At 35.9% G+C, this 13,599-nt stretch overlaps 1 protein-coding gene across 4 annotated transcripts; it reads left to right on the top strand.

Moving 5' to 3' along the window:
- The first annotated feature begins 4,675 nt into the window (after positions 1-4,675).
- znf326 (zinc finger protein 326) lies at positions 4,676-11,871 on the top strand. 4 transcript variants are annotated; one of them, XM_046860202.1, is made up of 14 exons: positions 4,676-4,894; positions 5,226-5,338; positions 5,432-5,478; positions 5,834-5,891; positions 6,022-6,313; positions 6,754-6,904; positions 7,592-7,608; positions 9,313-9,361; positions 9,556-9,637; positions 10,321-10,468; positions 10,555-10,648; positions 11,039-11,169; positions 11,287-11,382; positions 11,470-11,871. In XM_046860202.1, the coding sequence occupies exons 2-14, from the start codon at positions 5,259-5,261 to the stop codon at positions 11,554-11,556; spliced, it is 1,332 nt and encodes a 443-aa protein (XP_046716158.1). In that variant the 5' UTR covers positions 4,676-4,894; positions 5,226-5,258; the 3' UTR covers positions 11,557-11,871. The 4 variants fall into 4 exon arrangements, with proteins under 4 accessions (XP_046716158.1, XP_046716292.1, XP_046716241.1 ...); XM_046860336.1 differs by having other exon boundaries at positions 5,226-5,357; XM_046860285.1 differs by lacking the exon at positions 4,676-4,894 and having other exon boundaries at positions 4,969-5,338.
- Positions 11,872-13,599: the final 1,728 nt, after the last annotated feature.

Below are 13,599 nucleotides of genomic sequence, written 5' to 3'. Positions count from 1 at the left end.
TGTATCAATTACCCTTCATATAAAAGACATTTTGTAGGTGCAGAGTCTTTGACTAAAGTCCATGAACAATTTGTTAGCTCCTATTTAACCAATCTATTGTGCATAGTTACATTATGCATTGGATTTGGTGGATAAATACTCCTAGGCTAAATACACTCACATTTATTTTACAATTCCACATATTTAATGTTGCATTAAAAAACTTTTTGGGTTGTCAAAAACTGCTTTATTTCCATTAGTGGTCATTTTAATCCCTGGGAACTCACATGTGCCTCTTCCTATATGTAGTTCTTGTCAAAGTATTTTCAAGTGTTTGGAAATTGCTTGTATGCTTTTTTATGACTTTGTTGAGTATTTCTCATGGTATCAATGGGCAAAATTGCACAGTAAATAATTTTTTACAACCACAGGTACAGTCCCACTAACTCCTATGCATGACAGATGACGATAAGAAGCTTCTAAAACTCATTAAATCAGTGTGTATGGCTTTGGTTCAGGCATTGCTGTGTTTTTTAAAATAGGGTATACAAATCTCAATTCAGCAGTCTGAAAATGTCTAGTTACTCTGATCTCGAACTAAGTCCACCTTAATAGTTTAAATCATAATTTAAATTGGTATAAGAAGTAAAGGTTTGTTAATTATTTCAGTATTGCCTTCCATAATGGTAATTTTGCAGACCTGAAGGTCATAGTTTTATCAAGCGTCTTTGCACAAAAATTAGAATTTTCTTTGAAAGGAAATTTGGACACACTGTATAATATCTTCACAATCATTTTCCAATAGCGTTTTGACGTTAGATATCACTTAAATGTTGTATTTTTGTTAATTAGATATTAAGCAGTCATGGCTTTTTAAACACTGTCAATATAACCTGCCATGATATATTCACTTTAGTTGCATTGCTGCTAAAGATTTTTTAACATGGAGAATTGACCAGCTTTCAAAGAAAGTGCACTTGGCTTTAAAGCTGGCAATTTTTTTATATTCCTTGGCCTACAATCTTTTTATGGTTCATTGAGTGACTCACAGCTGAAGCACACTGGTGAAAAGGTTGCTTACACCACTTAAATTACTGCTACTTCCTCTAGCGGAATGGGAGTATTGGAAGAAACAGTAAAGGAAATGATGGTTGTGTGTCTGCAGAGACAGTGGGTGGGGATTGCGAAATTAGGTTTCAGAAATTGCTGGAGTCTTATTGTCATGCAGTTACCACACACACCAGTGTCACTGGCACACAGCAAACCCTCAGTGTGCCAAATACACAAAACCTTAGATTTCTTATCATTCTCATATATATATATATATATATATATATATATATATATATATATATATATATATATATATATATATATATATATATACATATATATATATATATATATATATATATATATATATATATATATATATATACATACAGTGGGCACGAAAAGTATTCAGACCCCCTTAAATTTTTCACTCTTTGTTATATTGCAGCCATTTGCTAAAATCATTTAAGTTCATTTCTTTTCCTCATTAATGTACACATAGCACCCCATATTGACAGAAAACACAGAATTGTTGACATTGTTGCAGATTTATTAAAAAAGAAAAACTGAAATATCACATGGTCCTAAGTATTCAGACCCTTTGCTCAGTATTTAGTAGAAGCACCCTTTTGATCTAATACAGCCATGAGTCTTTTTGGGAAAGATGCAACAAGTTTTTCACACCTGGATTTGGGGATCCTCTGCCATTCCTCCTTGCAGATCCTCTCCAGTTCTGTCAGGTTGGATGGTAAACGTTGGTGGACAGCCATTTCTAGGTCTCTCCAGAGATGCTCAATTGGGTTTAAGTCAGGGCTCTGGCTGGGCCATTCAAGAACAGTCACAGAGTTGTTGTGAAGCCACTCCTTCGTTATTTTAGCTGTGTGCTTAGGGTCATTGTCTTGTTGGAAGGTAAACCTTCGGCCCAGTCTGAGGTCCAGAGCACTCTGGAGAAGGTTTTCGTCCAGGATATCCCTGTACTTGGCCGCATTCATCTTTCCCTCGATTGCAACCAGTCGTCCTGTCCCTGCAGCTGAAAAACACCCCCACATCATGATGCTGCCACCACCATGGTTCACTGTTGGGACTGTATTGGACAGGTAATGAGCAGTGCCTGGTTTTCTCCACACATACCGCTTAGAATTTAGGCCAAAAAGTTCTATCTTGGTCTCATCAGACCAGAGAATCTTATTTCTCACCATCTTGGAGAACTTCATGCAGGCTTTTCATCAGTGCAGTCTTGCACTGAGGAGAGGCTTCCGTCGGGCCACTCTGCCATAAAGCCCCGACTGGTGAAGGGCTGCAGTGATGGTTGACTTTCTACAACTTTCTCCCATCTCCCGACTGCATCTCTGGAGCTCAACCACAGTGATCTTTGGGTTCTTCACCTCTCTCACCAAGGCTCTTCTCACCCGATAGCTCAGTTTGGCCGGACGGCCAGCTCTAGGAAGGGTTCTGTTTGTCCCAAATGTCTTCCATTTGAGGATTATGGAGGCCACTGTGCTCTTAGGAACCTTAAGTGCAGCAAAAATATTTTTGTAACCTTGGCCAGATCTGTGCCTTGCTACAATTCTGTCTCTGAGCTCTTTAGGCAGTTCCTTTGACCACATGATTCTCATTTGCTCTGACATGCATTGTGATCTGTAAGGTCTTATATAGACAGGTGTGCGGCTTTCCTAAGCAAGTCCAATCAGTATAATCAAACATTTCTGGACTCAAATGAAGGTGTAGAACCATCTCAATTTTGATCAGAAGAAATGGATAGCACCTGAGTTAAATATATGAGCGTCACAGCAAAGGGTCTAAATACTTAGGACCATGTGATATTTCAGTGTTTCTTTTTTAATAAATCTGCAACAATGTCAACAATTCTGTGTTTTTCTGTCAATATGGGGTGCTATGTGTACATTAATGAGGAAAAGAAATGAACTTAAATGATTTTAGCAAATAGTCCTTAAACTATGTCGCATTAATTGCAATTATTATAATTGCATTATAAAAACATAATTCTAAAACCTTAACAATCTTTCACATTTTCTTTCACAAAAGCAGATGAACATTTCAGGTAAGATTACAAATACACACCTGCCATAAGATTCACATGCGCTTTTTGAACTTTCCGTTCCACGTTTATTCCTAGGAAGATATTTCACTTGATTTTGGAATGTGCTTGTGGAGATATGTGCTCATTGAGCCACAAGGGTGTCAGTAAAGTCAGGTACTGGTGTCAGGAGTGATGAGTGTGAGGAGGTTTGGGGTGCAGTCAGTGATCCAGTGCAATCCAAAGATGTTCAACAGGGTTGAGGTCAGACCTCGATAGCAGACTACTCCAACCCATATAAACCATATTTTCATGGATTTCGCTTTGTGCAGTAATATATTTTTTAATCACACCTGCATAGTGTCACAAGATTAAGTTGTTTGTTTCATTGCAACAAACTGTCAAGTCTTGCATTAATCTTGTTCCTCTTTTCTCATGCTATGTGACTAAGCCACGACAGTGCCCAGTCATGCTGGAACAGATTTGTGTCTTCTAGTTTAAGTCAGAGGTGTCAAGAGAACCTGAAAAATCATACTTTAAATATCTTTTAGTATCTAATTTTAAAAGTAATTTTTTGACTTATTTTGTTCGAGGCTCAAATATGCACTTGTTCACCACACCAAGACACGTTAGTGCAAAAGCCAAAAACAGTTGATTTGTCAGTTTTTATTTGCTAAAATACAAATCAAATTGTACACCTTAACACTTTATTAACCAAGATCAACACAACAGCCTCTTCGACATGTCGGAATAAAATGAAAGAACAAACAAGTCAGTCAGAAAAAAACAAAGTAGTAAAGCAATCTTTCAAAAAGGTATCTTTAATTACCAAATAAAATTATAATATCATGTTACAAAGAACCCGTATTGCAATATAAAACCAAATATTCAGTGCTGACTTATTTGATGCACCTCTAATTATTAGAGAGGGGGCAATACACTTATTCAACCTCAGTGAAAGCTGGTTCTCAAAGTTGTTGGAATTTATTCTAGCTATTTTTAGACCGACAATACGTATGACAATGAGGCCAGCAGTGCTATAAAAGTCACTCACAGGCTGCAGATGCAGGAAGGGAAGTGTTGAACCCAAATTACATCTTCAACAGAGGTGCAAAATGTCAAATGAAATGGAGTGGAATAAAAAGTACATCAATATTGAATCATAAATGTAGCTGAGAAGAGTGTAAAAGTTGTTTATACCAAAAATACTTAGGTATAGTAACGAAGTACATTTACTGAAGTACTTTACACCACTGGTTCAAGTGAAGGGAAAACTTAATGCTACTACATCAAAAGACAATTGTGTTCCTTCAACTTTGTGGTAATTTTTTTATTTGGAAGAATCAATTATAGCTTGAAACGTTCCAATACTTTTGTCCATGTCCACGTTAAAGAGCATATTTGTAGGTTCATGTAGAAACAGTAAACCGCATGTATTAATAATTTCAGTGAGTATTTTGGTGTTGAGGCTCCCTCTTGTGGCAAAATCATGTCATGACAACCAGATGTAATTACTAGGTTCTGTCGCGGAGTCTTTATATTTGCGACACCTTTAAATGTGGTAAATGTGAAGCGATGAGTTTTTTTTTATTTTAACAGGTAAAAAATAACAAAGAATATTCAGCGTCTGGAGAACAACAATATGAAGCAGTGCTAAATAATTAATATGTAAACAGTGCTGCAACTTTATATCTAGTATTATACAAAAAACAAACAAACAAACAAACAAAAAAAAGCTAAGGTTTTAGTACTCAAATCCTTTGTGAAAGGGAAAGAAGTCCTGTTGTAGGTTCAACAAAGTCATCAGCTGATGATTTCAATCAGGTGTGTTAGATTGGGGAAGAGTCCACTTCAAGGGATTCAAGTGAAAGAAAATCAAGTTTATTTCTATAATTTATTTATTTCTATATATTTTTTTCTGATTGTGTTGATTTTGCTGTTGTTACCTTCTGATTGAGTTACATGCCTTTACTTTATTGGTGCCCGAGTATTTATTCATGTTTTTGTTAGTTTGTTTTGTTTTGTTTTGACTGTTTGGATAGCTAAGCATCAATCCTTAAATCTTATAAAACTCTCCTGGTGTGAACTTGGCCTAGATGTTTGATATGGATGCCGAGAACCCAGACAGAGTCAAATAAGTTCTTGTTTTCTTTAGATCAATATATACTTGATCCAAGGTTTAACGATAATGATGTCTGGTGATTCAAGAGGAAAGATCTCTGAAATTGCTCTGAGACCATTTGAAGAGTCCTATGGGCCTTTTCAAAAGTAGGTTGTTTGTCGTATCGTATCTTTTTCAATCTCTTACAATCATGGAAATGTTGTATTGTGGAAATCCAATGTTTCCTTTACAATTTCAAGATATGCAGATGAAGCACCTTCATTACTGTCAGCACCTAAGGATGCAGGCAAGTCTGTCTTTCCTTTGTATATCTTTTGTTTGCTGTTTTTGCTATTTATTAGGGATTTACAAATTCAGTATTTGATATTATTTGTCCTGGCTTTGTTTTTGTTTTATGACATTTTCTTTTATATAAATGCTATGCATGTGTTTTATAGCGATACATTTTTAAACAGCTTTTTAATTATGCAAATTCCCTGTGGAATGAGAATTGATGTTTATATTTATTTGCATACTTATTTGTATTAAAATGTAGGATTAATTAGCACAAGGCCTTTCTAACCTGCAAGGCCGCATTAAAAATATGCAACAAATTAACATCAACAAAGTAAATCAGATCTTTGCCTTGTGTTTCCTTTTAGAGAAGTGTGACAACTGGCAACAGTTTAGATTGTTCCCATCCAAATCTTCTGAGATGAAGTGAGCTGCTGATCCTATTATAAGGAAATCTATGATCCTAATGAGTATTTAATTAGTCATTTTTATACATTTGCAATTTCTTGACCAATACATTTAATTTTTTTTCTACTCTCGCAAACTTTTCCCCCAGTTTTGGTACCTATGATTTTTTTGCTCATGGAGCCTCAAATGCTGGAAGTGATGGCACACAAACTGCTGCTCAGCTCGATGATGTGCCATTAGACTGCCGTTTGCCGTATCTTGGTTCCTCTAGGAGGTCCAGGTCACCATTTTCAGACAGTGATAGCAGTCAGTACACCTCCTTCAGTGATATCTCAGGCTCGTCTGCAGTATTTGACACGCCGTGCACGAGGCCTAGCCCTATTGGCTCACGTGGGCGAGGAGGAGATACTGCTGCAATATGTAGAGCGAAAAGCAGAGGGGTGAGTACAATGATGTGAAGAAAAATAAGGTTTTAAAAAAAAAAAAAGGTTTAAGAATGGTTGGCAAACTCTAATGTGCAGGTGTGCTTGAACGAATGCTTTATATGCTAAAATGACTACATATCAGGTACATGACCATTTTTATTTATTTTTTTGGTTTAGTTTGCTTTTACCCAATGTTAATTTTTTTCATTGTTATTTTTTCTATATTGTGTTTAATTGGAAAGTTTTCTCTTTTGTACCACTGGTTAAGGTTTTCAATAAAAATTTAACAGGAATATGTCCTTTTATATATATACAGGGTGAGTTTTGATAGATTTCATCCTCATGGGAATATGTTAAAAAAAATAAATAAATAAATAAATAAATAAATAAATAAATAAAAAAAATTGATAGAATGGATAACAAATGTAAATAAAAATGTTTGTATTTATGATCAGATTTTCAGGTCAAGGGGTGTTGTTAACATCCAGAGCTTTTATTCAAATATGGAGACATCAGCGTCTCGTGGCACAAAGCGAATGCTAATAGCCCCAGTCCCTGCGGGCAAGTTTGCCAAGAAGCAGAGGGTTGAAATGAGCATCAGCACAGGTTTGTTTGCATGATAGTGCTTGTACTGGATTCAAATTCTTGGAGGAAAAAACCTGACTTTTAACAGAATGTAATTCTATAGCATCAAGGATTAGAAAGGATGCAGAGAATAAAAACTGAGACAAATACTAAGATCTTTCATTGTGTACTTTGAGTTTTAATTGTTCCCTATTGAAAATATTTTTTTAAAATAATTAATGTTATCGTTTCTCTTTACTTTCTTCAAATTGCATTGTATAGGTGACAATGATTTTTATTTTTTCCATTAGTCCTGTCCAGAATTCATCAATTCCTGCATGCCTGGCTACAGGATCTTATGCAGTTAATTAGATTTTGATTTAGATGGAATGACTGCAGGAAAGTCTGTCTAGAAAGTATTTTTTCTGTATGAAGTAAATCACACTGCAATGTAGAATGATGATCTGATGTAAGAGCTGGTAATCTGCCACATCCTGTTTCAAGAAAACATTCTTCAATTTTAGCAGAAAGTTTCGGATGTGACAATCAATTAATGCTTATGCTATGACATTTGTGCAATGACACTTAAATGTTTAGGATGTTCAATGTTCTTTTATTTCAACGAAAGTGTGTAAACCTGAAATCCAGAAATATTACATTAGTCTGTTTATATGAGGTGTATGGTTTGTTTTATTATTTTTAATATTTTCCTTATTTTCCCATTCTTAGGACTGAATTTTGCAAAGGTGATGGAAAACATGCATGCCATTCATTTACTACACTTTTTTAATTATAATTATTACTAATACAGTGGTGTGAAAGTGTTTGCCCCCTTCCTGATTTCTTATTTTTTTGCATGTTTGTCACACTTTAATGTTTCAGATCATCAAACTAATTTAAATATTAGTAAAAGATAACACAAGTGAACACAATATGCAGTTTTTAAATGAAGGTTTTTATAGTTGAGGTAAAACAAAATCCAAAACTACATGGCCCTGTGTGGAAAAGTGTTTGCCCCCTAAACCTAATAACTGGCCACCCTTAGCTGCAACTGCAATCAAGCTTTTGCGATAACTTGCAATGAGTCTGTTACAGCGCCGTGGGTGAATTTTGCTCCACTCATCTATGCAGAATTGCTGTAATTCAGCCACATTGGAGGGTTTCCGAGCATGACCCACCTTTTAAAGGTCATGCCACAGCATCTCTGTAGGATTCAGGTCACTTTGACTGGGCCACTCCAAAGTCTTAATTTTGCTTTTCTTCAGCCATTCAAAGGTGGACTTGCTGGTGTGTTTTGAATCATTGTCCTGCTGCAGAACCCAAGTTCGCTTTAGCTTGAGGCCACGAACAGATGGCCGGACATTCTCCTTCAGGATTTTTGGTAAACAGCAGAATTCATGGTTCCATTTATCACAACAAGTCTTCCAGGTCCTGAAGCAACAAAACGGCCCCAGACCATCACACTACCACCACCATATTTTACTGTTGGTATGATGTTCTTTTTCTGAAATGCAGTGTGACTTTTACGCCAGACGTAATGGGGGACACACCTTCCAAAAAGTTCACCTTTTGTCTCATCAGTCCAGAGTATTTTTTTCCCAAAAGTCTTGGGGATCATCAAGATGTTTTCTGGCAAAACTGAGACCAGCCTTTATGTTCTTTTTGCTCAGCAGCGGTTTTTGTCTTGGAACTCTGCCATGCAGACCTTTTTTGCCCAGTCTCTTTTTTTATGGTGGAGTCATGAACACTGACCTTAACTGAGTCAAGTAAGACCTGCAGTTTTTTGGATGTTGTTGTGGGGTCTTGGATGACCTATTGGATGAGTCGACACTGTGTTCTTGGGGTAATTTTGGTCGGACGGCCACTCCTGGGAATGTTCTCCACTCTTCCATATTTTTGCTATTCGTGAATAATGGCTCTCACTGTGGTTCGCTGGAGTCTCAAAGCTTTAGAAATGGCTTTATAACCTTTTCCAAACTGATCTCAATTACTTTCTTTTTAATTTGTTTCTGAATTACTTTGGATCTCAGCATGTCTAGCTTTTGAGGATCTTTTGGTCTACTTCACTTTGTCTGGCAGGTCCTATTTAAGAGATTTCTTGATTGTGAACAGGTGTGGCAGTAGTCAGGCCTGGGTGTGGTGAGAAAAATTGAAGTCTGGTGCAATAAACCACAGTTTTAACTGGGGAGCAAACACTTTTTCACACGGGGCAGGTAATTTTGGATTTTGTATTTCCTCAATAATAAAAACCTTCATTTTAAAAACTGCATGTTGTGTTCACTTGTTATATTTTACTAATTTAAATTAGTTTGATGATCTGAAACATTAAAGTGTGACGAACATGCAAAAAAAAAAAAAATGAAATCAGAAAACACTTTTGCAAATCACTATACATGCATTCTGTGGTTAACTTTTTTTAAAGTTACTTTTTATTATTATTGTTTTTGAAGGACAGTCATGCTTCCTCTGATGAAAAGGATATAAAGGGAAAAGAAGCTGGTATGTCACACTCTATTACATTTTTCAGATTAATAAAAAATTTGGATCACTTAAAACTGCATGTTACTTCACACATGAGAATCAATGTGGTTAAATGTAGTTTGCACATTTATAAGGTATTCTGCTCAAGTATTCCTCTTTTAATCTTGAGAATTTTCCAGGATAATAAGTCAGTGGATTTTCTTTGTCACCAGTGGAGGAGAAGCATGTTAGAGTCCGAGAGAAGCGAAGACGTAGACGAGAGAAGAACTGTGAGAAATATGGAGACAAGCACAGGTAATAAAAGTTCAGACATGGCTATGAATCACTTGTGGAATATAAACCTGAGTGCTATTGTTTTTGGATTGAATACACACTATATGGATAAATGTTTTATGGACACCTAAAAAGATTCATGTGTGCTTTCTGAACATCCCATTCCATGTTTAGCCCCTATTTGCAGTTATAATAACCTCTACTCTAGCCACTAATATGTTCCACTAGATTTTGGAGTGTGCTTGTGGAAATTTCTAGGGTGAGGAGGCCTGGGGTGCAGTCAGTGTTCAGATTCATCCCAAAAGTGTTCAATAGGTGTTCACTCAAACCCATGTAAAACCAGTTGTTCTGGCATTGTGCAAAAGGGCATTTTCATGGTGGGACAGGTTTTGGTATCCCAGTTCAAGTAAGGGGAAGATTTTATGCAATCACATGCAAATACATCTTATACAATACTTCTACCACATCATGATAACGTGATCTATCTCTATAGATTTCATTATTGCTGGTTATTTGTAATGTTTGTTTCAAATCAGTGATGTCTCCAAATGAATCGGCCTTAAAATGTAAAACTAAAAGGCCAGTGGAAAGCTTACAAATTTGCAATGCTTAAGGAAGTGATTGTGATGCGTTTTGTTGTAACATCCTGCTTTATCATCATCACAGTCCCATTGTTTACAAACACCTGGTATATTTCTCCTTAGATTAGCCTTCACATGTGCCTTTTGTAAATTTCGCACTTTTGAGGACAAAGACATCGAGAAGCACTTTGGAAGCACATATCACCATGAAACACTTGACTACATTCGACGGCAGGCCAAGTTTGATGACCGGGTCATTAGCTTTCTCCACGTATGTTTGCTTTAAAGAATATATATATTTTTAAAAAGTATTCATTGGTATATGATCATTTAATTTTTTTATTATTTCCGTCAAAGGACTGTATGGTGCACAAGTTTCGTAAAACGGTGTCTGCTTTGTGTAAGTTGCACAACCTTTCGGACCAGAAAGCGACCCTGAAAGTCATGGAAGGTGGGTTTTTTCTACATCTTTCCATTATAAATCCAATCCATTTCAATTAATTTTGATCTCTCTCTCTCTCTATCTCTCTCTCTCATTATTTTTTTTATCTCAACATCTAGACAAAGGGGAAAAAGTAGGCTCTTTAAGGAAGTTTAAGGTGTTTAAATAGTCTAATGTAAGGGATAACAAGAACAAATTTCTCCTGGAAGTTCTATATAATTAATGTAAAGCTTTTAACAGCATTGTTTTTAAGTTAATAAATCATTAAAGAAAAACTTTACTGTTAACTCAACAAACTGTTAAGTTGCTTATTTTTCTATAACACCCCCATTGTGTGTTATGTCTGACACATAACAAATGGTTAAGGTTTTACCTCCAAATTTTATTCATGCTATTCAGGGGTGACTGAGGATGACTACATGAGGAAGATGGAGGTGGTGCACTGTATGGCCTGCAACATTTACATTCCTGCTGTCTTTTCTTCTGTCCAGCAGCATCGCTGTTCCCCTCTACACCTAAAAACTAAAGTGGTACATCAACTCTGGACTGCTGTAAATATGTAATGCAAATTGTACCATCCGATTTCACTCAGTTTTAAATTAAAATGTTTTTTTTTTTTTGTTTGTTTTTTTTTTTGTCCTCTAAAGGTGTACAAAGAGCAGCTGAAACGGGAGAGTGTGCTGACGGCCAAAGCTATTATAAATAATGATAGTGTTAAAATTCGCTATGAGAAATACATCAAGGTAACTGTGAATGCCACTTATAAGCTCAAATATTTGCATTGTTATAAATAAGTTGGTGATGGTGTGACGGTGAATTGTAATTTCCAGGGAGAAGACCCTTTTGTAATGGATACTAAAGAAGACACTACATCAGACTTGTCTGAAGCCGAGGGCAATAAGATGGGGAAATTATGATTAAAAATTAACATGCTCTAATGCTTCATATTCACGAGTTTAATCAAACCATATAATGTCATCCAGCATTAGGATCTCTGTGTCGGATTGTGTTCTTCCTTTAATAAGCAGAGTTTGTGCTTTTGAGATTGTACTGTACCTCTTTGTGCAATTTGTTCATTTTCAGCTTAGTGTATATGGCAGTATTTCAGGTGTTGATGCATATAGTATTGGGATAGAGATGGGATCAAGATGGTTACTGTGTAAAGTGTTGTATTTGTGTTGGAGAATTATGTATGTCTGTGTGGGGCAAAGTATTAAATTATACTCGTCATACTTTGTGTCCATCTATTCTTTTATCTTTGCTAGTTTCAAGTCCCTGTACCCTTTTATTGGTCACCCACTTGCTTAAATAGTGAACCATTTGTGAGGAACCTTAAATTTAATGTTTTGTGCCCCACATATTAATAAATTATCTGTATGTACACTGTATTGAAAGTCCCCCCACCCCTCTAATCATTCTGACTTACAGTATCTTACAAAAGTGAGTACACCCTTCACAATAATGGCTGTACGTTGAGTTATTTTCGAGGGCAGTAAATCGATACTGCTAAAGAAGCTGCACATTGACTAGAAATTAAACTTTGATATATTTTAAAATATAGTAGTGTCCCTTGGGAATAGATACTGAAATGGTTGCTGAAATGTGAGGGGTGTACTCACTTTGAGATACTGTATATGTTCACGGCAAAAATACACATAAAAGACTGCATGTAAACAAGCTGTAAATAAAATATAATTAGGTCCATAATAAATAAAAAACCTAACACAGACATGGGCTGCTAACTTTCTTTTTATATTGTAAGATAATGCACACTGCTGAACATTGCAGTCTTTGGAAGAACAATGGGCTGTGTGCAAATTGCCAGAATATAAAGCTTTTAATGGTTTTAACAGTAAATCATTGGACAGAAAGTTAACAAATTGTAAAAAAAGTTTTTTTAACTGTTGCTCTATTTGGTTACATTTATGAGCTTCTTATCAGACCCTTGATGGGCATCATTCAGTATGATCAATAACCAAACAATGACTATTGTTTTAGAAAAAAAAAATCTTAGATGCTTTTGGAAAATTTTGTACACCCAGTTTTTTTTGTGTGTTAATTTGACAAACATTTGATTTTACACTTGTGTACAAATACACTATGTAAGTGAAACTTTGTATTTAAGGTTAACAATAGCAAGTGGGGCATAGGAGAGTCTAAATAACACGTGTTTAATTCTTGCCAATTTTTTTGTCTAGTGAGTTGACAGTTAAAAGTGTAATATTTTACAGTGCTAGCTTGGCCCTTTGGAATGTGGATACATGTCTATAAACAGAACCAGGATCATTCTAATTGTTAAGAATTTATTATAACAGGTTTTAAAGCACACTGACAACCTTTTTCTGAACAAAGACAAGGATTTATTGATCTAGTAATTTTAGGTCAGCCACTTAATATTCAATCCAGGCATCTGTACAGCTGGGTTGTGCAGATGAGCACAAAAAAAACCCTTTAATTTTCATGGTCCTTTGGAATTTGACATATCTTAAATAATATATAAGTATCTAATATAAATAAATGTTCATAATGTAATTTTTATTATTAGATAATACATGTTCTTTGCATATCATTTTTAGATACCTCTTAGAAGTAGGATTGCTTTTAGGCTGCTGCTACTAAGGATGAGCCTTTAAAAAATAGACACACCTATGGTGTCTGAATCCGACATATCTCATGGTCTAAAGGGCTCCTGAGTCGCTTGCAGAGGCCTGTTATGGCAATGTCATCATACTGAGGAGTCAAGTCACCTCCTCCACAGAGAACACATCATTATTTTCTTTGCATCATGATGCCCCCTTACCCGCTTCTGCCTTGTACTATCCAGTGTCCTGTCTGAGATAGCTGCCATCTTTGTGGTTCTTTCTGTTTCCTCTAATGAGACAGGAGCTCCGTGTCAAATACACATGCTTGTCAGAAGCTTACAATAGCAGCACATCTGTGTGTAGCAAGACAAGTTCGTG

The sequence above is a fragment of the Silurus meridionalis genome, chromosome 1 (assembly GCF_014805685.1).
Source record: "Silurus meridionalis isolate SWU-2019-XX chromosome 1, ASM1480568v1, whole genome shotgun sequence".
NCBI classification, from domain to species: domain Eukaryota; kingdom Metazoa; phylum Chordata; class Actinopteri; order Siluriformes; family Siluridae; genus Silurus; species Silurus meridionalis.
This window is presented reverse-complemented; position numbering and strand designations above follow the sequence as displayed.

Excerpts from the sequence above, each read along its gene's own strand:
- znf326 (XM_046860202.1), top strand. The coding sequence starts at position 5,259 with ATGATGTCTGGTGATTCAAGAGGAAAGATCTCTGAAATTGCTCTGAGA. Across the intron at positions 5,892-6,021 it reads TCCAAATCTTCTGAGATGAA|TTTTGGTACCTATGATTTTT; the intron begins GTGAGCTGCTGA and ends CTTTTCCCCCAG. Across the intron at positions 10,649-11,038 it reads GACCCTGAAAGTCATGGAAG|GGGTGACTGAGGATGACTAC; the intron begins GTGGGTTTTTTC and ends CATGCTATTCAG.